This window comes from Leiobunum rupestre, chromosome 7 (assembly GCF_980474605.1).
Source record: "Leiobunum rupestre chromosome 7, qqLeiRupe1.1.hap1, whole genome shotgun sequence".
NCBI lineage: Eukaryota > Metazoa > Arthropoda > Arachnida > Opiliones > Sclerosomatidae > Leiobunum > Leiobunum rupestre.
The window spans coordinates 24,869,545-24,888,483 of record NC_143390.1 but is presented as its reverse complement, the minus strand read 5'-3'; the positions used below and the strand labels follow the sequence as shown (position 1 = coordinate 24,888,483).

Below are 18,939 nucleotides of genomic sequence, written 5' to 3'. Positions count from 1 at the left end.
TTCTCTCACTCATATGATCTCATTGTGGTACATTATATTCGGGAACCACACTACTTTTGTATCTAATCCGAAGTCTGTATACAAGTCGGCTTCACAGATGTTTATTGTTCAAATAAATAAATAAGTAAATAATTGTTTGGTTTTTTTTCAGCTATGTGCCCTCCACGAATCAAAATCCTAGCTACGCTACTGTGTCATCATATTCCGCCTTTGTAAAAATGCTACACCCTTTTTACAGCAATGACTAAATTAGTACTTATCTAAACGTTTTATAATTTTTGTTGGTAATTTTTATTCTCCATAAATTGTTTACTGATAAAATGTAAAATGCCCATTTCCGTTTTGCGCTTTTTTTAAAGATATTTTAGCACTTAATTTCGCCCAAAACGAAGAAAACCGCTAAAAAGAGAGGAGCGCGCTTAAAGGGACTAATTAGTTACCAAAACTACCTATTATAATTGGTATAACTATAAATAAAATTATAACAAAAGCATGAGAGGTAACAATTACGTTATAAATTTGCTCATTTTTACCTCTCCGAGGGGACTTTGTACCCTAGGAGGGGTTATACAACCACCGTGTCTGTCTGTCTGTCTGTGGGTCAGGCCTGCGAACGCGTTCGCATTTTCGGGGCAAAGGGTAATCACTGCGTACCCAGTTTCTTAGAATCAGGGAAAAGGTTTTTCCAAAAGCGCCCTCTTTTGGGTGAAGTATAAATTTTAATGGGCCGGGATTCGATCCCGAGCCCTCTTGCACGACAGGTGAGCATTCTACCGCAGAACCACGGATACAGTTGCGCTTCACTGAAAATTAAAAAGTCTTCCGAGGAGAGGTATATTTTGGCTTGCCAACTTGTCTATTATTGATCCCGGTTGTCCCAATTCAACACAAATTAGGATCCTTACCATTCCTGAATCCTGATATTTTTTGGACATTTCGCGAGGTGTTTAAATTTTGGCGTATCAAACTAGTAAAAGAATTTCCATTGCCAAATTTTAGGACGGATTAACCAAGTCAAATTGGAAATTGAAACGCTCCTAAAAGTAAAAATAATAATTTTCCAAAAAATTCTGAATTATAGAATCGAACGTAAAATGTACTATTGTAATAGCTTCGTTTCTAAAGATAGTAATTTCGAAATTGATAAAACACCCGCGTTTAATTTGAAAAAGTTATCTCTAACACTAGTTAAATGAGTTTTCAGTTTCCCACTTGAGGTTAACGGTAGTAGTTAGTGTATAGGAGCTGTTGGCTCGCGTGGCATTACCTGATTTAAGGTTGGTTTTCACTAGGACCAAAATGGCACGACGGCGAGCTTCGACGCGTAAAATTTGTATTAGGCCTAACGGGGATTTTTTGCGTCGACGTTCACCGCTGTCGCGTTTTTGCCCATGTGAAAACCAGCCTTTAAAGGCATTAAAAGTCGCTAGATGATTTGGGCCTAAGTTCTAGTATACTTACGGGTCAAGTACAAATTGTAAAATAGGACGCCAATTTTAAAATCTTTTTATTGAAAAGGTAATTTAAAAATTTATAAAATTTATATTAGGCCTACATTGAAGTCAATGTATTCGTAGTCATGTCATAACTCTTAAAAGGCACTATAATTTCACTTTGGTCAGGTACGGATTGATGAAAGAGCCCAAGTAAAGGTATCCGTCCTTCTCCAATACTTCCGACACGTAGCAGTACCGGGTATCCGTTGATTGTAAAGTTTGTACCACTTGACCATTTCTGTTGAGCTCAATTACCATACACGACGCACCGTACGTCATGATCCACATGTTGTACCACATTTTCTGGAACTATAGATTTTACGACGTCATTTATAGTCTTTAACAACTGACAAGGAGACTACCCGAGGTGGTTATCACCGATTTTGTGAAACTCAGGGGATAGGTAGACCTTATGGTAGTATGAAAATTGCCAAAGGGAAAAGTTGCAATGGGCTTTAGTTTTCCTATGGCAACCGAAAATGTTTTTGACCTCTCCATTTAAAAAAGCATATGATATTCTCGGTTATCCAAATCTTATTAAAATTTAACCAAAATTGATCAATTTTACCCAAAATAGGTCAAATTCATCTTTTTAGGTAAGTTTTGAAAATTTAAACCGAGAAAATCCCATGCTTTTTTAAATGGAGATTTTTTGTTTTGAGAGACCAAAAACATTTTCGGTTGCCATGGGAAAACTAAAGCCCATTTCAACTTTTCCCTTTGGGAATTCTCATACTACCATGCATGCTATTTTACATAAAGGAAGTTTAAATTTGAGTTGTGAAAAACATTTTGGGTTGCCATAGCAAAACGAATTGCCTTTGAAACTTTTCCCTTTAGGAGTTTTCAAGGTCCATGAAGGTCTACCTAACCCCCGAGTTTCAACAAAATCGGTGATAACCACCTCGGGTAGTCTCCTTGTGAGTAACTGAACTGAATTGAACTTAACGTACTTTATGAGCAAATTCTTTGAAGGCAGGGTAGTCGACGTATTTTCCGACGTACCTTAGCAAGGTACCGATTCCGTAGACCATTCTAGAGAAGGCTTGTCGCAGTTGCGGGTATTCGGAAACGTAGTCCGAAAGAATGGGCGTGGAGGCGTTTCTGGCCCCTACCATGGCGATCCAGTACCCTCCCGACGAACTGAAACGGATATTGTCCGGTTCACCCGGTACCGTCGCGAATACCTCCGTTGTACCTTTTTTGGCACCCTCTAAGTTGTACCTATAAAGACGTATTTCGAAATTGCCGACTGAAGTAATTGAAAATTTCCAAATACTCACTTAAGAATTCGATGTTTCATCAGTTCCGCTACTAAAAGTCCTTTGCCATCGTGGGTGAGTTGCACCCCATTGGGAAAGTGCAAGTCCTTCATGATAGCCGATGCTTGCCCCGTTTTGGGGTCGTATTTTATAATCCTATTTTGGTTTTAAATTGCAAAGCGTGGTCATTTGGGGCAAGTGGTGTTCATTACAATTATCTCACCTTCCGCGATTGCAGTACTCGATCACTGTATACACGATCTCGTCGAGAGACCATTTGGTGCTGGCGTCGGACAAGTAAACCACCCCTTCTTCGTCCACCGACAGATCATCCGGGAACTTCATAGGAAATCCGTCAATGGGTTGAGTCATGGACACTAAAATTGTTTTGGCCCCTGCCAACGATATATTTTTTAATATTATAATATTGGATGTTGACGTATTGTAAAATTTACCCGTCTTCAGATCGATTTGATAGAGGCCGTAGTAGGCGTCAACTCCGTATAAAATGCCATCTTTGGTCACCCTGACCCCCAACGGTCTGCCGCATATTTCCGGTTCCCAATGTCCAGCTGAAACAAAGATTAAATAACGGAATGAAGTGATAATAATTTTAACAAAAATAACGTCATCAATCTGAAATACCGCATGGTTTCCCAATTTGTCCGACTGTGGTGACGTCTTTATCGCCGTTTATGCGGACAATCTCGCCAGTATGCAAACCGGAATAGATGCTACCTGAATTCAGAGAACGTTACAATTATTAGCGTTTATTAAAATGCGTTTATGCGGACAATCTCGCCAGTATGCAAACCGGAATAGATGCTACCTGAATTCAGAGAACGTAACAATTATTAGCGTTTATTAAAATGCGTTTATGCGGACAATCTCGCCAGTATGCAAACCGGAATAGATGCTACCTGGATTCAGAGAACGTAACAATTATTAGCGTTTATTAAAATGCGTTTATGCGGACAATCTCGACAGTATGCAAACCGGAATAGATGCTACCTGAATTAAGAGAACGTAACAATTATTAAAATGCGTTTATGAGGTCGAGTACCAGTGACTACGAAACGTTACGAAAAGTGTGTAATTTCTTCACGATCATTCTCAGAATTTCGGCGTTTTAACTCTTATTAAAGGATTTAAAACGTATGGGTGAAGGACGAATCAGAATGTTGACAAAGGTATGCCTGAAGTATTTTATCGAGTATCCTACATTCGATCGCTTTATAACTTTTTACGTAAAGAGTTTTGAAAAGAGAGAGGTTTCGAGACGATTCATTTGGTCAAGGTCTCGAAAGCGTTAATATTTTAAACGAGGAAAACCAAATGTTTTATCGGTTGCATAGTTTCTCTCCGTCTCTCTCCTTTGTGTAATATTTTTCAGCCAGTCGAACAATGTTCAATAACGGTGATTTATAACTAAGAAGTCCATTAGAGAACTATTTTTCATTTCGTTTCAATAGCATTTAACTTGCGGGGGGAAATATTCGGAGAGTTAAGAGATTTGATTGTAGCCGTTTTGCGATTAGCGTGTTCACCTTTGTAGAGAGCCAAGGACTCTGGTCCTATTAAGGTGTTTTCGAACAAGCGGACAGCCTTATCCAACCTGCTATTCGACTCGTACGGACCGCTAAATTTCTCCATCAGTTTCAGTCTGGAAAAAAAGTCGAAAGAATATCGTTTTGAAAGTAAATATTTTTTTCTCATTTATATGACTTATAAGAATTTTAATGTAAAAAAATAAATTAGGATTTTACTAAGATTTTTTTTTAAACTCGAATTTTGTGGATAAATTGATGCACGCACTTTTCCTAACAGTGAGCCAATCCCGTAATTATTTCACTTATCAAGTTTCATTTTAAACGATTATTTTGTTTTAAAACCCAGATAAACTCTGTAATTATATACATTTCAACTAACGATTCGTAACGAACTCGCTAATTTTAAGTGATTTAAGCCAAGGTCACGCTATCGCCTGAAACTAATTTCCATGGAGAGTTTTCTCCATTTTATTGGTCAAAACCGGCATTCAAATCGACATCAAAACTGGGTTTTAAGGTTTAGTGTGCCTATAGGCTATAAAGCCTCAAACCATTGTTTACAATGTCGTAAATAACGCTCTCGCAGACCCCGCAATACAGGAGAGCCACAAATAATATGCTATAGATACCGACTAAAAATAGTTACGCGGGGTGACCTAGGTTGTCTTAGCTTAGACGGCGATCCCGTGGGGGCTTTCCCACAGCGAAAAACAAACGAGCCCCCACAGAAATAAAATTGAGGAAAAATAGAAATCAGGGAAAAATTTATAATCTCACTGCCTTTATTTTGGCTCGAATTCAGAAGTTATTTTGAGATTGCAGATGCGAGTAGCATTAAGATGATATAACCGTAAAATTTATTTCGATAGATTCGTCCAAACAGAAAATCGACCCGTCGTGTACCTTTTAAGTTTTAGGTATATGAATTTTTGGATTAAAAAATAATGGCCCGTGCCCCAACAGAAATATTTTCCGATCGCCGCCGCTGCTTAGCTAATAAAATTAATTTCATTTGGTGGTACTTCCTTGTAATATAATATTTAATATGATATAATATTTCTTAAGAAACATTATTAAATATAACATACAATTTTACCTCACGATCATGGTAATAAAATGATATATTCAATTAGTTTATTCCTAGACTCCATCCCTGCCTTCGGTAAACCTATGCCTTAAAGAACGCTAACTGTTAGCATTTTGATGGCTAATAAATCAAAATTCCACAGAAATACAGCAATAATCAAAAAATCTTATTATTTAATTGAGATTGTTGCTTTTAGTGTTGGGCATTTTCGTCAAAGAGCCGCTCAGCTCAATCACCACTCACGAATTTTGAGCGGTAAAATAAGCGCTCCTATATTTCCGCTCTTTTTTGAGTGTTATAAAAAGCGCTCCTCTTTTTTCAGCGAAAAATAAGCGCTCCTCTTTCCGCTCTTTTTTGAGCGGTAAAATAAGCGTTCCTCTCTTTTCGCTATTTTTTGAGCGCTGAAATTGACACTCCTCTCATTTTCGTTTCGCGCTCTTTAAAAAAGAACATTTGACCGAGCTCATAATAACAAAAGCGCTCACAGTGAGAGGAGCGGTGCCCATCACTGGTTGCTTTGTAAAGTTAGTCTCGCATAATAATTTTAATATATGTCCCTTGATAGCAGTACTATAAGGAATAAACACGGTTTTTTCAGTTCGCAGAACTCGTTTTTGCATAATTTTTATTTACGCTATTAAATAAAATTGTTTGGCGGTTCGTCGCCTCTCTTAAAATGTGAAAATGTCTACCCCCTCGGCGTTAGTCCCCCCGTCCATTTTACGAGTACCAGTACGTTGTCCTAAACAAGAATTTATACTTTGGCTTATAGGCCCCGGCTACTGACGGTTTTAACAAGTGCTTTAATATAATATAATACAGTCAAAGTTTATTATACCAAGTACCTTAAAATATAATAAATATTATAAATATATACATTGAACGTACTTGTAACTTTTGGGTTCGATGTCCAGTATACTGGGTACGAAACCAGTGATGATTATAGCAGCTAAAAGGTACAAAACTAGACCTAAAATTCCGTAAAAAGAGACGTAACCCATAGCGCTTACTATTAAAACAATTACCGATTAAACTCTTGTTTTATTTTAAACTGCCTATACTAGTTTCGCGTCTAGCGTCATTCATAAATTTAATAACTGTTGCTAATCGAGTCCAATGGGTTTTCGTACATCCCTATGCTGTTGAAACCTTAATACTCGATATATACTATCTTCGTCGAATATCTCGACTTTCCAGCCTATAGTCGCGACGAGTACTTGATATCGATATATCTGTACTTTGCAACAAACTTGAAAAGTTCATCTTATAAATTCATTACTCTTAGCCAACTTGTTAACTTAGGTTGCGGGCACATCTTCAGTTTGTAAAACGCCTCATCGTCCAAACCAAAAACCGGCTTGGGGGTGGGGAAAGGGGGAATTGGCCTTCATTTGGTCGCTTGTTTCAAGGGCGACGTATGACGCGAATGACGATAACATTTTTACTTAGGTAGTTCTACCGTTTAAGCGCTCGGTGGGTTGTCGGAGCGCATTTCTATAATTCCATTTCTAATTGAGATTGCGTTTCGAGTGGTTTCTGGGAAGCTCCCCGAGAGTGGTTTACAGGAAAAAAACAACTTTGGCAAACCAACATTTCCTCTCCTGTTGTCAACTTGGGATTATTTCATATTTAATAAAAACGAAAGATTTTAACCCTTGTGGTTAACTCTTAAAATCGTGGTACCTTGTAGATTTATTTCAGAGGAGTCTCCAGATTTGTACAAATCCCTTACACTCTAGAGAAAAATGATTTTAGAAATCTTGAAATCAACTTGAAAATCCCGAAATCTGGGCGAAAATCAGTCTAAAAAACCAGAAATAAACACGAAAATTGTGCTCTGAATTAAACATATTCTACTACATTTACTTAGACCATAAGTCTATAATGTTGTCTCAATATTATACACTTATGCTTAGACGTTAAATATTTTTGCCGTACGGTATTTTAATTTCAATACCAAACAATTTAAAACGTAAATTTGTAAGCTACGTCGTGTGGAATGACAAAACTGAATGATTAAAGACCGTTTTCTATTTATTTTTGTCTTTAATTAATTGCGAAAGTTGTTCCATACGGCTGTCAATGTCACTGAGAGACCAATCCTAGGATATAAGAACGCAAATTTCATAATTAACATCCAAATTATTAGTATTAAAAGTCGTTAATTTTTACTTGGTATTTCGATTCGAATTCGCCAGAGAATTTGTCCTTGGACGATATCAGTTTATTCTGCAATGAGATAAAAATATTTAGTGATGGACCGAAACCGATATGATAACCTTGACCTTTGGCCAGGGCCGTAGCTAGCAAAAATTGCAAGAGTGAAAATTAGACGCCCCCCTCCCAATATATTTTTTATTTCATATGTTTACCCCACGCGTCCTGTAGGCTATGCAATGGCTCCTCGAAAGAATGCCAAGATCAGTTAGGTTTGATATCGGCAACAATTACCCGCATCTCCAATATCGTTTAAAAACCGGTTTCGGAACAATAATTTTTTTTCACTGTAACAGAACTATTTATCTTAGAAACGGAAATTGGTGTTTTAACTGAAGCTTAAGTCTTATATTAAAATCTTTAATTATATTGTAAACATTGTCGCTCAATTTATTTAAAAACGATTTACCATTGACGAGGCAAAATAATCGGGTGAGATCCCTTCCAGAAAAAGTATCTTGTCTTCTAGAATTTTAAGGCGGGCAAAAATATTTTTCTTCATTTCAGGTTCTATTATAAATATTTTAAAAGTATTTGAATTTGTATGATTTTTAATGTATCGAAAAACTTTTTTTTTTACCTGTCTTTATTTTTAAATGAGATTCCATGCTTCTTAGGCGTTCCTCGATGCCATCATCAGCGAGTTGCTTTGTAAATGGATTCATTATTGGGTTCGAATGACCCTCAATGTTAGATTTTGGTCTTGTCTGAGGGCCCCATTTGTTTTCAATTCGAGAAACTTAATTTTATAATGAAGAATTACGGTGAAACTCTATTAAATCACAAGGTTGAAATCATTTTAGTTACTTTTAAAGTGGCTCTTCCCTCCGTAGTGAGGGAAGTAAATAGCGTCAACTCTTGAACAGCTGTTTAAATTTTCTGTAAAATAAATTGGCACTATTAATTTTTCTTCTAACAGTTAAATACTTAAAACAACACGTAGCATTATATAATAACCATAATCTGGATTATCTTCGTCAATAGAAGTTCTTCCGCAGAACTCTTGAATGTTTAAATCATCTACTTCTTTTCTTTTGCGTCTGATGAATGCGTCAATACGACGATTTATCTACAACAATAGAATTGTGCCTAGCTTAAAAGCCAATCAAAAGGTAATGAAATTCTGGGTGCACAAAAACTACAACGTACTTCTTTCCTTGTTACGCATATTTGAACAAGTTTAGGATCTAAAGGATAACTGATGTTGTTTAATGATGTTGTACATTGGCTCACTTCAGCTATTATTTTTTCACTTTCCTTCTATGTAATAAAAATAATTATAATTAAATTTGACATTGGAATCATTTAAAGGAAATAACTTGGGAAAATGCCCAGACATATTTAGTCTACCTTGATATTCAGTATACTTAAGAGTAAGAAATCAAAAGCTCCGGAAATTTGAGTTTCTTCCACAATTGTCTTATCAACATTATAGGTAATATTCAAATTTGATATGATTCCTAATTTTTCTAACTGTAAATGATGATAAAAGGGCTTTTTAATGGTAATCTGAAAACGAAATTACGTTTAAGACTCTTAAAAACTTACTCTTTCTAAATACTCTTTGATAGATCCCAAACTCTGGTTAATGTCGCTTATATTTGACATTTAAAAAGCCCGGTTTGTTTTACATTTACTTAAAAATAATCCAAAATGCTCGTAACACGTGATATTTTGGGGTCCCTTTAATTTTCATTCAATCGCACTTGTAGCAGCCGACTTGCACGAGTGTGTCCCACGCTATGCCAGGAAAGCCAATGAATCTTTGGCATCATCCTCGCGTGATCGTATTTCACCCAATTGTAGGCGCTATATTTAGGGTGTACTATGAACGGTATTAGCATCTCTTGTCAAATTTGTTTCCCGACACGTTTTTTCGCAATTATCGCAATTTCCGTTGCTAATGGTTTAATTAAACCTTTTGAAAGTTAGTTACTATTTGGGCTAATTACCAGAAAGTTTCGGAATGTTCTGAGTAAATTCAAACGCGAAAATATCATCTTAATGTATTTGAAACTTGAAAGTTGTGCCGTTTGATAATATTCCAGTTTTTGACAAGTGAGCAGAAACGTCATTATAGCGAAGAGACTATAGGATTATTTCCAATTATTTTTCAATAAATGTTTCCTTATCTGTCTCTTATGTCAAATTACCTATGTAAATTGAATTAATTTTGGTTTTTCAGATACTTAATCCATTATCATGACAACGATAATAAATGGAGAAAGATTTGTGGATGTCCTTTATGATCGTCGGAAACACGGGGATCTTCAATGGATTACAGCTGACTGGGATTCACCAAAATACAAATTTTTCAAGCAAAGAAATCCCCAACAACTGAAAGATGCAGTTTTAAAAAGTGCTAGAGTTCAACTAGTCATTCAAGAAGTTAGTGTTCAAGATGGGGTGCCAGTCAAAATTGTTTTAGACCGAGCCAAGGAAATTCTTATGGAAATGGGTCACAATCAAAATTTATCCTCAATCAGATTTGTTGGCTACTTTTTAGCCAAATTAATGAAGCAGTTATATTCTCATATATACGTTAGCAGCAGTGGTATTGAAAAGGTGATTTACCATTAAAAATAAAATCTTAAGTTACTATATTAACGCAACATAATTGTAATATTTCAGATACGCAGCTCTTGCGTTCACCACCCAATGTTATTTATGCCAACTCATAGAAGCTACGCTGATTTTTTATTAATATCATTTGTATGTTTTCATTTCCATGTTCCGCTTCCAGTTATAGCTGCTGGCCTAGGTTAGTTATTACTTTCTTTTTACCCATTATAATAATTTAATTACATTTTTTGTTTTATTCCTAGACTTTTTAGGTTTGAAAGCAGTTAGGCGATTACTCAGAAATTGCGGAGCTTTTTTCATTCGCCGCGCTTTTGGAGAGGATAAACTCTACTGGGCCATTTTTACAGAATATGTTCAGAACATTTTGAAATCAGGAGACTCCCCCATGGAATTTTTCGTTGAAGGAACCAGAAGTAGATCAGCCAAATCAATGAATCCAAGACTCGGTTTGATGTTAGCGGCGTTAGAATTATACGCTACAGGTCAAGTTAGCGATATTTCAATTGTACCAATGAGCATAACGTATGATCGGACATTGGAAGAAGGATTATACGCATATGAACTTCTTGGTGTACCAAAACCTAAAGAATCTACAGCCGTAAGTTTTATTATTTTTAAGTTTCGTAATTTAATATTTAATGAATATAAAATTCTTTAGGGTCTTTTCAAAGCCAGAAAAATATTGGGGGAGAATTTTGGCAACATTTTTATGACAGTTGGAAATGTTATTTCACTACGAGACTTTTGCGCTTCCAAAATTGACAGAAGTATTCATAATCTACAACCAAGGTGATTTGTCTAATTTATAAATTTTATTTTGTCATTCGTTTAATTTTTTTGTATTCTTTAGATTTCAGACAGTTTTAAGTCCAAATGAGATGGATGTATGCGGACAGCTAGCAAACAAAGTTATAAAACTGCAACAAAAGTGCATGTATCTTTCCCCATTTCCCCTCATGGCCTTGGTACTAGCGCATGAATTTTCATCAGGAGGTCAAGGTGTTCCTTGCGAATATCTGACAGAGAGAGTTCTTTGGTTGAAGGACCTTGTTGAAAAAACAGGTTCCTTTATTCTGATAAACGGTAATTTTTTTCTATTCAATTTTAAATACAATTTTGTTTTTTTTTTAAATTGGTTTCCATTTTCTTTAATAGAGGGTTCGAATAGCTCGTGGCTTTGCGAAACGATTGAACTTCATTCCAATCTTGTTCATCTTTTGCCTGATGGTTTGGTAGCGCTTCTTCCAAATCCCAAATCAGTTCAAAATGGGCCAGTTGCTGAACAGAATTTAGCACTGAGCTTGGATACGGTTGATTTGGCTGTGCCCCACATGTTTATGTATCATTATGGTAACCAAGCGCTGCAAATCTTGGCACCATTAGCAATGGTGGCCATTTCCATTGTTTCCAGCAATCAAACGGAACTATCAGAAGGTATTTTTAATTTTTCATTATTTAATTGGCGCTGTAACTTAAAATACACATTCATTTGTAGAGTTTCTACTTTCAAAGTTCAAACTTTTGAAAGATATTTTGCAAAAAGAATTTGTTTTTGAAAGCGCAACTACTAAAGAAGTAATTAAAACTTAATTTTTTTATTTTAATGTACCAATTTTAATAAGCAATTATGGATTTTAGGATTTTAACTTTGCATTGAAAGTTTTAAGAAATGACTCTCTTATTACTCATAAAGAAGGGAAAATATCCATGTTGAGAAAATCTGCCGATAAACTCAGTTTTCTCGCCCATTTATTGTCTCCATTTTTGACCGCTTATAATGTAAGATTTGATGAATTATTTAGGCCTTTCATGGTTTTAATTCTGGCCTTTATGATAGATGCTCTGGCAATATGTACTCATTCACGCTGAAGAGATTTCTGATGTCCCCATAAATTCTTTGGCACGCAGATGCCAATGCGTAATTCAGGAGGACGTGAGAACCAACAAAATTAAAGATTATCGTGTCCTATCTCTTGATGTTTTATCAAATAGTATAATGTGTATGGCTTCATTGGGCGCAGCTAGAAAAGAAAAAAGGCAAATTATTAAATGTTTTAAGTATAAATCATTTAAAATCATTATTGATAAGTAATTATTATTATAGGAATGGAAAAATGGTTATTATGCCAAATAAAATTGAACTTGGAAATATTGTTCATGAAATAGGTACATTCAAATTAGTTATTGAAACCTATTGCGTTGCAAATATTACTAAATTTTACTCATTCATTTTAAAGGATCTTTTCTCGGTGTCATTGAGCAATTTACAGTTTCTTCAGATTCAACTTTAATTCCTATGTCTAAGCTTTAATAATGTGTGAAATTGTGATAATGTATTTTAAATGAGGAAACTCAAAAAAATATCAAACCCAAAGAAACTTCTAGTCTGCCAAATTGTTTGTTATTATCGTAATACTAGTCCTTCGTTATTTTATTTTCAAACACAACAATCCTGCTTATATGGAAACAGTCAAACTGAAAGGTAACTGCATAAAGGAACAATAGTTTTGGTTCTAAAGTTTAATTGCGGTTATTTTCCATAGAAAATGTTTTAACTGAAGATCCTCCACTTTTTACACTGGATTTTTAGAGAAAGAAACCTTTTATTATTTTGTTTTTTTATAGGTTGTGATATAATCATTTATTTCCTTACTGAATAATATGAATTATCTGTTAATGCATTGCCTACGTAGACAATGTTTTTGTTTCTATTTCATGGTTGCTTTTTTTTAGTTTCTTAATAAAATAGTGGTTTGCTCCAATGTTTAAAAAATATTTTTGTCTTATCTAAAACTTTGAATATCGTTTTAATTTTTTTCCGTTTTCAATAGGTGAAAACTATTTGCTAGTTTTGGAGTAATTTTTAGGAAATAGCGAGCAACTTCAAAATACATTTTGGCTGTTATTGTATGGAAGAAGTGGGTAGTTTGGGGTGAAAGGTGTACTCTTTTCGTCCCAAAGGGAGCGAATTGTTTTGGCCTAGTACCAATCTGCCAATCGCGGCAGATTTTCGTCTCGATGTTGCTGACGGTTTTTTAACTTAACAAACAACAACGTGAAAGGGGAGCGCGCACATAGGGGATTTTTTCTCTCGTAGGCGGGGCCAAAGCCGTCAGAGTGATCCTTACCATCCGCGATACGGCATGATAAGTATTCCAAGTAGAGGTATGGTTTCCTGCTTCGTACTATTGAGTTGGGAATATAGTACTTGTAGAGCCAAAATTTGTATTTGATGGCCAGGGGCAGTGGGACACTTGCTTGAAATCATCGACGAACCAAAAGTTATCATTAGTCGGTGGCGTCATCTACCGTAAGTTAGCGGTAAGAATAATTTAGGCAGGTATAAACATCATTCCATGTATATTTCGGAACGTAAAATTGGCGAGCATAGTGACCCTCACCCCCTCCCTAAGCAGGGGGTAGAAATAAAGGTTTACAAGTTTTTGGTGTATATAGCGGGGCCCTTCAAGTTCGGGCGCGCAATTTGAAAAGCAGACGACATTTAAAAAAAGTATATTTCCTTTGAAAGATAGGTGACGCCACCGACTAATGATAACTGTTTCGGCTCGTACATGATTTCAAGAAAGTGTTCCTCAAGACCCCAGCCACAGCAGATAAAAATTATTGTGGCTCAATGCCATAGACATATGAAATAAAATGCTCAATGCTTCGTACAAAGCCGAGGTGGCGCCTTCTCGTGTCTTTTTGTTTTCAATTTTCGCGGCTCGTTTTGCAATTATTGCCATCTATTGCCAACCGTGATTTTTATGTGTCTGGAGCCCAGGGTTAGTGTTTCAGTCGGATTGTTGAATGCTGAGTCGTTATAGCGCTGCCCTAAATTCCAATCGCTGTTTTTGTGTTTGGTCTTATAAGTTCGCAGCTACTTTCACCATGACTTGTCTCAAAGATTCCGTAAGCACATAATTCGGTATTATTATATAATCGTGTTATTTATTTTTTAGGTGGGGTTTTTAGATTAAAGAATTTCAGGGCGAGACGGTGAGGATGAGAGATCCGGTTGCTGTCGAAAGTAAACTCCAACAAATTAGAAAGGACGGAGGTATCACTAAACTACAGGTTATAATGCTAAAAACAGCCACAGTCCGCCGTTCGCAATTATATCTTGAAACTGCTTTATCAGGTTATCATGGATTTTGACGCGACGATTACGCGTTTTGAAAGTCAAACCTCTCATTGTAGGCGCAGTTTTTTTATTTAGACACTTTAATGAATTCTAAATAATTTTAAAGAGGAAACACGCCTCGTTATTTCTAGGGATATTAGAGGAAGGATGTATAAAATCGAAGGAGATTAGGAAAAAGGTTTTATTTTAATTAATGAAAGTTCCATCTATTTTATGATTATTTTAAAATACACTTTTTAAAATCTATAGTTAAGGGAGTTTTTTGAAAAGTACCACCCGATTGAAATAAGTGGTAAACTGTCTGTAGAAGAAAAAATACCGTACATGATTCAATGGTAATTGAGATGAGTTATTTTATTAAAATTTGTTTAGTAAGCATATTTCTTCAAATTTACCAAAAATTAGGTACGTCGAATCACACAAGGTATTGGAATCGGCAGAAATAAATAAATCCGACATAAAAAATGCAGTTCTCTCGGCTAAAGTACTCCTACGGTAATTGTCTCAAGGACATCGTGCTTTACTTAAGCCTTGTATCGTCATTTTTGACAACCAAAGGCTTAGGAAGCACCACGTGTTTTGAATCGTTTCAAAAAAAGGCTTCAGTTTCTTATACTTTTTATTTATTGAATAGAGACGAAGTTATTACCGTTTTTAAGCTTTTAAACGACCTGAATGTCCCTTTATTGGTATTTTCGGCTGGAATCGGCGACGTTGTAGAGGAAATTCTACACCGTTTCGATTGTTTTTATCCAAATATGAAAATAGTATCAAATTTTATGGATTTTGACGAAAATGTAATGGGAAATTGTTGTAATCAAGCGTTTATTTAAAAAATATTCATGGAAATTCTTTAATTTAAAGGGTAAAATGAAAGGTTTTAAAGGGGACACAATACACGTTTTTAACAAGGACGAAAGTGTTTTAGCAAATCATAGCGAATATTTGGAAAAACTTGTTGGCAAAAGTAACGTGATTCTCCTTGGAGACTCTTTGGGTGATTTGAACATGTCTAATGGGCACAAGAAAGTTGAAAATGTTTTAAAAATTGGCTACCTGAACAGAAAAGTATGTTATATAGATTTGAATCTAGGTTAACAATAATTTTTTGTCATTTTAGATTGAAGAAAACTTGGAGCAATATCTTCTAGGTTATGACGTATTGTTACTGGCTGATGGAACAATGAATTTATTACTGGGTATTTTAAAACAGCTACAGTGATAAAACGTGTTTTTCATTCTGTTACTTTACCTATGCTGATTAAATAATGTAATATTTTTGACGGTAAAACTTTGCGTGCTTCGCCTTTTATAATTATCTACTTTAGACAGGTTTTTCCTGCAGTTCAAAGCATATAGATCGATATCACAATCTTCTGTTAAATTGCCATACTACGGAATAAATTTACGTTCAAGGCAAACAGCCTCCCCGAAAAATAACTACTTAACTGGAGTTATGTGATTTTTACTTTTAAGAAATTGAAATTTTTTTTACAAGTTTTAATACCAGTGGTATCACAAATATCCACGAATAATCGAATTTACGTTTTATAAAGCACGTGGTGCTGTGACTACGCCCTACTAGTGCCGTAGCTAGAGCTTTTTTCGCCCCATAGAAACTACCACAGGAATAGAAGGTCCTGCCTTGTACGGGTTTTACTAAGATGACACGGGCAAAAGGTTCTCCCTTCATTTCCGGTTATCGCGGGTCCAATAAAAAAACGCTTTGGAAATGACGGCCAATTAGATTCAAGCGGAAATAAACGGAGAACCAGAGGGAGAACCTTTTGCCCGTACCGAGCCCGTAACACTTTTCGACTCTTTCTATTCCTCATGGTCGTCCCTTTGCATTGGAAAAAAGTTCCGTCCGGGAGGGAACTTATCGTTTCCCCCAACCTGCCCGCTCTTACAAATCACTACCTGAGAGCCGGCCCAAGGTCAAGCAAATCAAAAATTCCTATTTTGAGAAAAATATGTTTTAGTGTCATATCTATAATAATTGCAATAGTAATCTAATAATTGAAATATACTTAAAGAAGTAATGGGTTAAACCCGTGTAAAAACACTCAAGGTTTCTCATTTAGAATTTCTTTCAAAAGTCATTTATATCGACTTGCTTGACTTTCGCTCTAGGTAGTGAAATATTTAAATCAATATCTTTAAAAATTCCCGCGAAAAGGCTACGTGCTTTTTGCTTACACGCGACGAACGGTGTTTCTTTTTCAGATGGATAGAGGGCGACACTGGCTTCAAATCATTCGAAACTTGAAGATTTCATCATGGCGTCGTCGAGATCATCCATGTGTTTGTGCAGATTATTTTCCATTACCTCAAAACCTATTCTTAGTTTATCGAATAAATGTAAATTATCCCAAGCTAGTCCAGTATTAAGGAATTTATCCACACGAAATGGCTGCGAAATATTCAGGTCTAATCTATTGCCGGCTGTCAATTTTAAGCTAGGATTCTCTTCAGTTTATTCCTCAAGCAGAGCTGAGCAGTTTCACCTTTTCCATTCTTGGTCATCATCATCTGTTAAATATTTAAATAATAAACATAGCCAAACTGATGTTAAAGGACTCGCGGATCAAATACTAAAAGATAAGCTTAATAACGATTCTTCGGAATCCAGTAGTGGTGGTAGCTCTAGTCATGAATCGGGGGATCAAAAAGCTAAAGAAGAGAAGGAACGAGAAGAGAAAAGGCGAGCCGATGAATTTCAGAAGAGAATGATGAAATTCACTTTCGTCTCATTCGGAGCTATCTTTACTGGCTTAGGTGGCTTTCTGGTGTATGAATGGGGTAGGAAAATAAGGTTTAAAGTTTTTATACTTATTATATCAGTCTTGCTTATTTAAAGGATCTCCTTTAAAGGATAGTGATGGAAATGATGTAAGACATTTATAGATGCATTTAACTTTCACAAATGCAGAGAGTAATCACTTTTTTCTAGGTTCCAGATGAATACAGTCATTGTAAGTTGAACGGTACCATCTACTATTCTTAAAGTACACTCTAAACTAATATTACTTTTCAAAAAAGTACCTTCTTGGAAAGCTTACATGTACAGAGCTTATAGAGAAATGATGTACTATGATAAGGTGAATAGTGTTAATTATAGTACTTCACTGGCACAGAGTTCTCAAGTTAAATTTGCAAACGTATACAGATGATAAAGGACCCATCTCGTGAAAAATTATTACCAGAGCCCTTGACTGAACCATATTACCAGCCTCCGTACACTTTAGTACTTGAAATGACTGGAATCTTAATCCATCCAGAATGGACTGTAAGATTAACGTAATTTATTTGATATTGTTATTATTATTCCATCGTAGTAAAGCTTAAGTTATAATTTCAGTACCAAACTGGTTGGCGTTTTAAAAAAAGACCAGGAGTAGATTTTTTCCTGCAACAAGTGGGACCTCCATTATTTGAAGTGGTCATATACACTGCTGAGCAGGGTTTGGTAAATCCCAAAAATCAATTAAAATAATTAAAATCATTAATATCTTTATTATCCTAAATACAGACGGCATTTCCTATCTTAGATACGTTAGATCCCAATGGATATATTATGTATAGACTGTTTCGGGATGCAACAAGGTACATGAAAGGTCACCATGTGAAAGTATGCTTTTATTTTAAAATTAATATGTAAATAAACCAGAGTATAATTTTAATTTCAAATGATTTAGGACTTGTCCTGTCTCAATAGAGACCTCTCTAAAGTAATTTTTGTAGAATGGGACCTCAATTCATTCCAGCTTCAACCTGAAAATGCTCTCAAAATCAAAAAATGGAATGGAAATGATGATGATAGATCTCTCCTTGATTTAGCCATGTTTTTACGCAGTATGTCTAAAATATGCTAAAATAAAAATGAAACAATATTTGTCATATTGTAATTCTGTTTTGTTTCCTCAAGCTATTGCGACTAGCGGTGTTGAGGATGTTCGAACTGTTCTACAGTTTTATAGTCAGTTTGATGATCCAATAGAAGCTTTTAGGGAAAATCAAAGAAAACTAGCTGTATGTAATGTTATCTCCAATTTGGCATCAATTGTAAAAATTTACTTATTTTGCATTCTCTTTTATAAATATTTGATACTTTAAACGTCGGTTAGGTGCAAGCGGAACAACAAAGGCTAATTGAAGAAGCGCGGGACAAGCAAGCACTGACATCAGCTTGGAAAGGTGGTTTTTACAGACGCCGGTGATTAATGGCAATTATTTATAGAAATTTCTTCAAATTTGTTTTACATAGAAGAGTTTCAAACTCAAAATAAAAACAAGTTCCATAAAAAAATCTTCGTTTATTTTTGTGAATATGCACAATAAAACCTTATTATAATTACTCTTATATGTTGCTTTTAATATTTTCAGTTTCGTATAAAAGTTAAACATGTTATCTTGGCAGGTAAAACGTCAGTTCGAATTGGCTCAAATTTTCTGCCAAACCATAAAATCATACGCCCCATTAAAGGCGGAAAATTTATGGCATGTATTACTCCCCATAAAATGGCAAAATTGCACTTTGTAGAGATATTTACTTATTTATAAACCATATTTCCTTTGTAATGAACAAAATGTATTTTTA

The 18,939-nt window shown here is 35.4% G+C and overlaps 5 protein-coding genes across 5 annotated transcripts; 3 read left to right on the top strand and 2 right to left on the bottom strand.

The window, feature by feature from the left end:
• Positions 1-1,489: 1,489 nt before the first annotated feature.
• On the bottom strand, positions 1,490-6,755 carry LOC149935332 (adipocyte plasma membrane-associated protein-like). Its single transcript, XM_090181247.1, has 8 exons — positions 6,284-6,755; positions 4,306-4,421; positions 3,404-3,496; positions 3,214-3,330; positions 2,982-3,153; positions 2,780-2,914; positions 2,450-2,720; positions 1,490-1,805 (listed from the first exon to the last, which is right to left on the bottom strand). Exons 1-8 carry the CDS (start codon positions 6,394-6,396, stop codon positions 1,602-1,604), a joined length of 1,221 nt encoding a protein of 406 aa, XP_090037373.1. The 5' UTR covers positions 6,397-6,755; the 3' UTR covers positions 1,490-1,601.
• Positions 6,756-7,213: 458 nt separating this feature from the next.
• On the bottom strand, positions 7,214-9,405 carry LOC149935331 (MAP3K12-binding inhibitory protein 1-like). Its single transcript, XM_090152829.1, has 9 exons — positions 9,161-9,405; positions 8,963-9,085; positions 8,762-8,872; positions 8,570-8,681; positions 8,420-8,491; positions 8,193-8,351; positions 8,022-8,122; positions 7,568-7,624; positions 7,214-7,497 (listed from the first exon to the last, which is right to left on the bottom strand). The coding sequence occupies exons 1-9, from the start codon at positions 9,218-9,220 to the stop codon at positions 7,426-7,428; spliced, it is 867 nt and encodes a 288-aa protein (XP_090008955.1). The 5' UTR covers positions 9,221-9,405; the 3' UTR covers positions 7,214-7,425.
• Gnpat (dihydroxyacetone phosphate acyltransferase) lies at positions 9,323-12,943 on the top strand. The gene is made up of 13 exons (XM_090152828.1): positions 9,323-9,670; positions 9,798-10,177; positions 10,244-10,373; positions 10,438-10,793; positions 10,854-10,984; positions 11,046-11,278; positions 11,351-11,629; positions 11,691-11,770; positions 11,834-11,974; positions 12,033-12,232; positions 12,300-12,361; positions 12,433-12,677; positions 12,739-12,943. The coding sequence occupies exons 2-12, from the start codon at positions 9,815-9,817 to the stop codon at positions 12,504-12,506; spliced, it is 2,049 nt and encodes a 682-aa protein (XP_090008954.1). The 5' UTR covers positions 9,323-9,670; positions 9,798-9,814; the 3' UTR covers positions 12,507-12,677; positions 12,739-12,943.
• An 847-nt stretch (positions 12,944-13,790) lies between these two features.
• On the top strand, positions 13,791-15,624 carry cN-IIIB (cytosolic 5'-nucleotidase IIIB). Its single transcript, XM_090181523.1, has 9 exons — positions 13,791-14,107; positions 14,171-14,272; positions 14,337-14,391; positions 14,471-14,517; positions 14,589-14,674; positions 14,745-14,834; positions 14,974-15,136; positions 15,204-15,407; positions 15,460-15,624. The coding sequence occupies exons 1-9, from the start codon at positions 14,006-14,008 to the stop codon at positions 15,559-15,561; spliced, it is 951 nt and encodes a 316-aa protein (XP_090037649.1). The 5' UTR covers positions 13,791-14,005; the 3' UTR covers positions 15,562-15,624.
• Positions 15,625-16,564: 940 nt separating this feature from the next.
• LOC149935328 (mitochondrial import inner membrane translocase subunit TIM50-like) lies at positions 16,565-18,698 on the top strand. The gene is made up of 10 exons (XM_090181112.1): positions 16,565-17,141; positions 17,200-17,231; positions 17,293-17,314; positions 17,382-17,440; positions 17,509-17,628; positions 17,701-17,808; positions 17,872-17,970; positions 18,038-18,194; positions 18,268-18,371; positions 18,467-18,698. The coding sequence occupies exons 1-10, from the start codon at positions 16,619-16,621 to the stop codon at positions 18,557-18,559; spliced, it is 1,317 nt and encodes a 438-aa protein (XP_090037238.1). The 5' UTR covers positions 16,565-16,618; the 3' UTR covers positions 18,560-18,698.
• Positions 18,699-18,939: the final 241 nt, after the last annotated feature.

Bases quoted from the DNA above. Each gene is read 5' to 3' on its own strand.
- LOC149935332 (XM_090181247.1), bottom strand. From the start codon at position 6,396: ATGGGTTACGTCTCTTTTTACGGAATTTTAGGTCTAGTTTTGTACCTT. The intron at 2,915-2,981 runs GTGAGATAATTG...AAACCAAAATAG, and splicing joins GAGTACTGCAATCGCGGAAG to GATTATAAAATACGACCCCA. The intron at 1,806-2,449 runs GTACGTTAAGTT...TAAAATCTATAG, and splicing joins TCAAAGAATTTGCTCATAAA to TTCCAGAAAATGTGGTACAA.
- LOC149935331 (XM_090152829.1), bottom strand. From the start codon at position 9,220: ATGTCAAATATAAGCGACATTAACCAGAGTTTGGGATCTATCAAAGAG. The intron at 9,086-9,160 runs GTAAGTTTTTAA...CATCATTTACAG, and splicing joins TCAAAGAGTATTTAGAAAGA to TTAGAAAAATTAGGAATCAT. The intron at 8,492-8,569 runs GTTATTATATAA...TTTATTTTACAG, and splicing joins CGAAGATAATCCAGATTATG to AAAATTTAAACAGCTGTTCA.
- Gnpat (XM_090152828.1), top strand. From the start codon at position 9,815: ATGACAACGATAATAAATGGAGAAAGATTTGTGGATGTCCTTTATGAT. The intron at 11,630-11,690 runs GTATTTTTAATT...ATTCATTTGTAG, and splicing joins TCAAACGGAACTATCAGAAG to AGTTTCTACTTTCAAAGTTC. The intron at 12,362-12,432 runs GTACATTCAAAT...TTCATTTTAAAG, and splicing joins AAATATTGTTCATGAAATAG to GATCTTTTCTCGGTGTCATT.
- cN-IIIB (XM_090181523.1), top strand. From the start codon at position 14,006: ATGCTGAGTCGTTATAGCGCTGCCCTAAATTCCAATCGCTGTTTTTGT. The intron at 14,108-14,170 runs GTAAGCACATAA...TGGGGTTTTTAG, and splicing joins TGACTTGTCTCAAAGATTCC to ATTAAAGAATTTCAGGGCGA. The intron at 15,408-15,459 runs GTATGTTATATA...TTGTCATTTTAG, and splicing joins TTGGCTACCTGAACAGAAAA to ATTGAAGAAAACTTGGAGCA.
- LOC149935328 (XM_090181112.1), top strand. From the start codon at position 16,619: ATGGCGTCGTCGAGATCATCCATGTGTTTGTGCAGATTATTTTCCATT. The intron at 17,441-17,508 runs GTGAATAGTGTT...AAACGTATACAG, and splicing joins AAATGATGTACTATGATAAG to ATGATAAAGGACCCATCTCG. The intron at 17,629-17,700 runs GTAAGATTAACG...TTATAATTTCAG, and splicing joins TAATCCATCCAGAATGGACT to TACCAAACTGGTTGGCGTTT.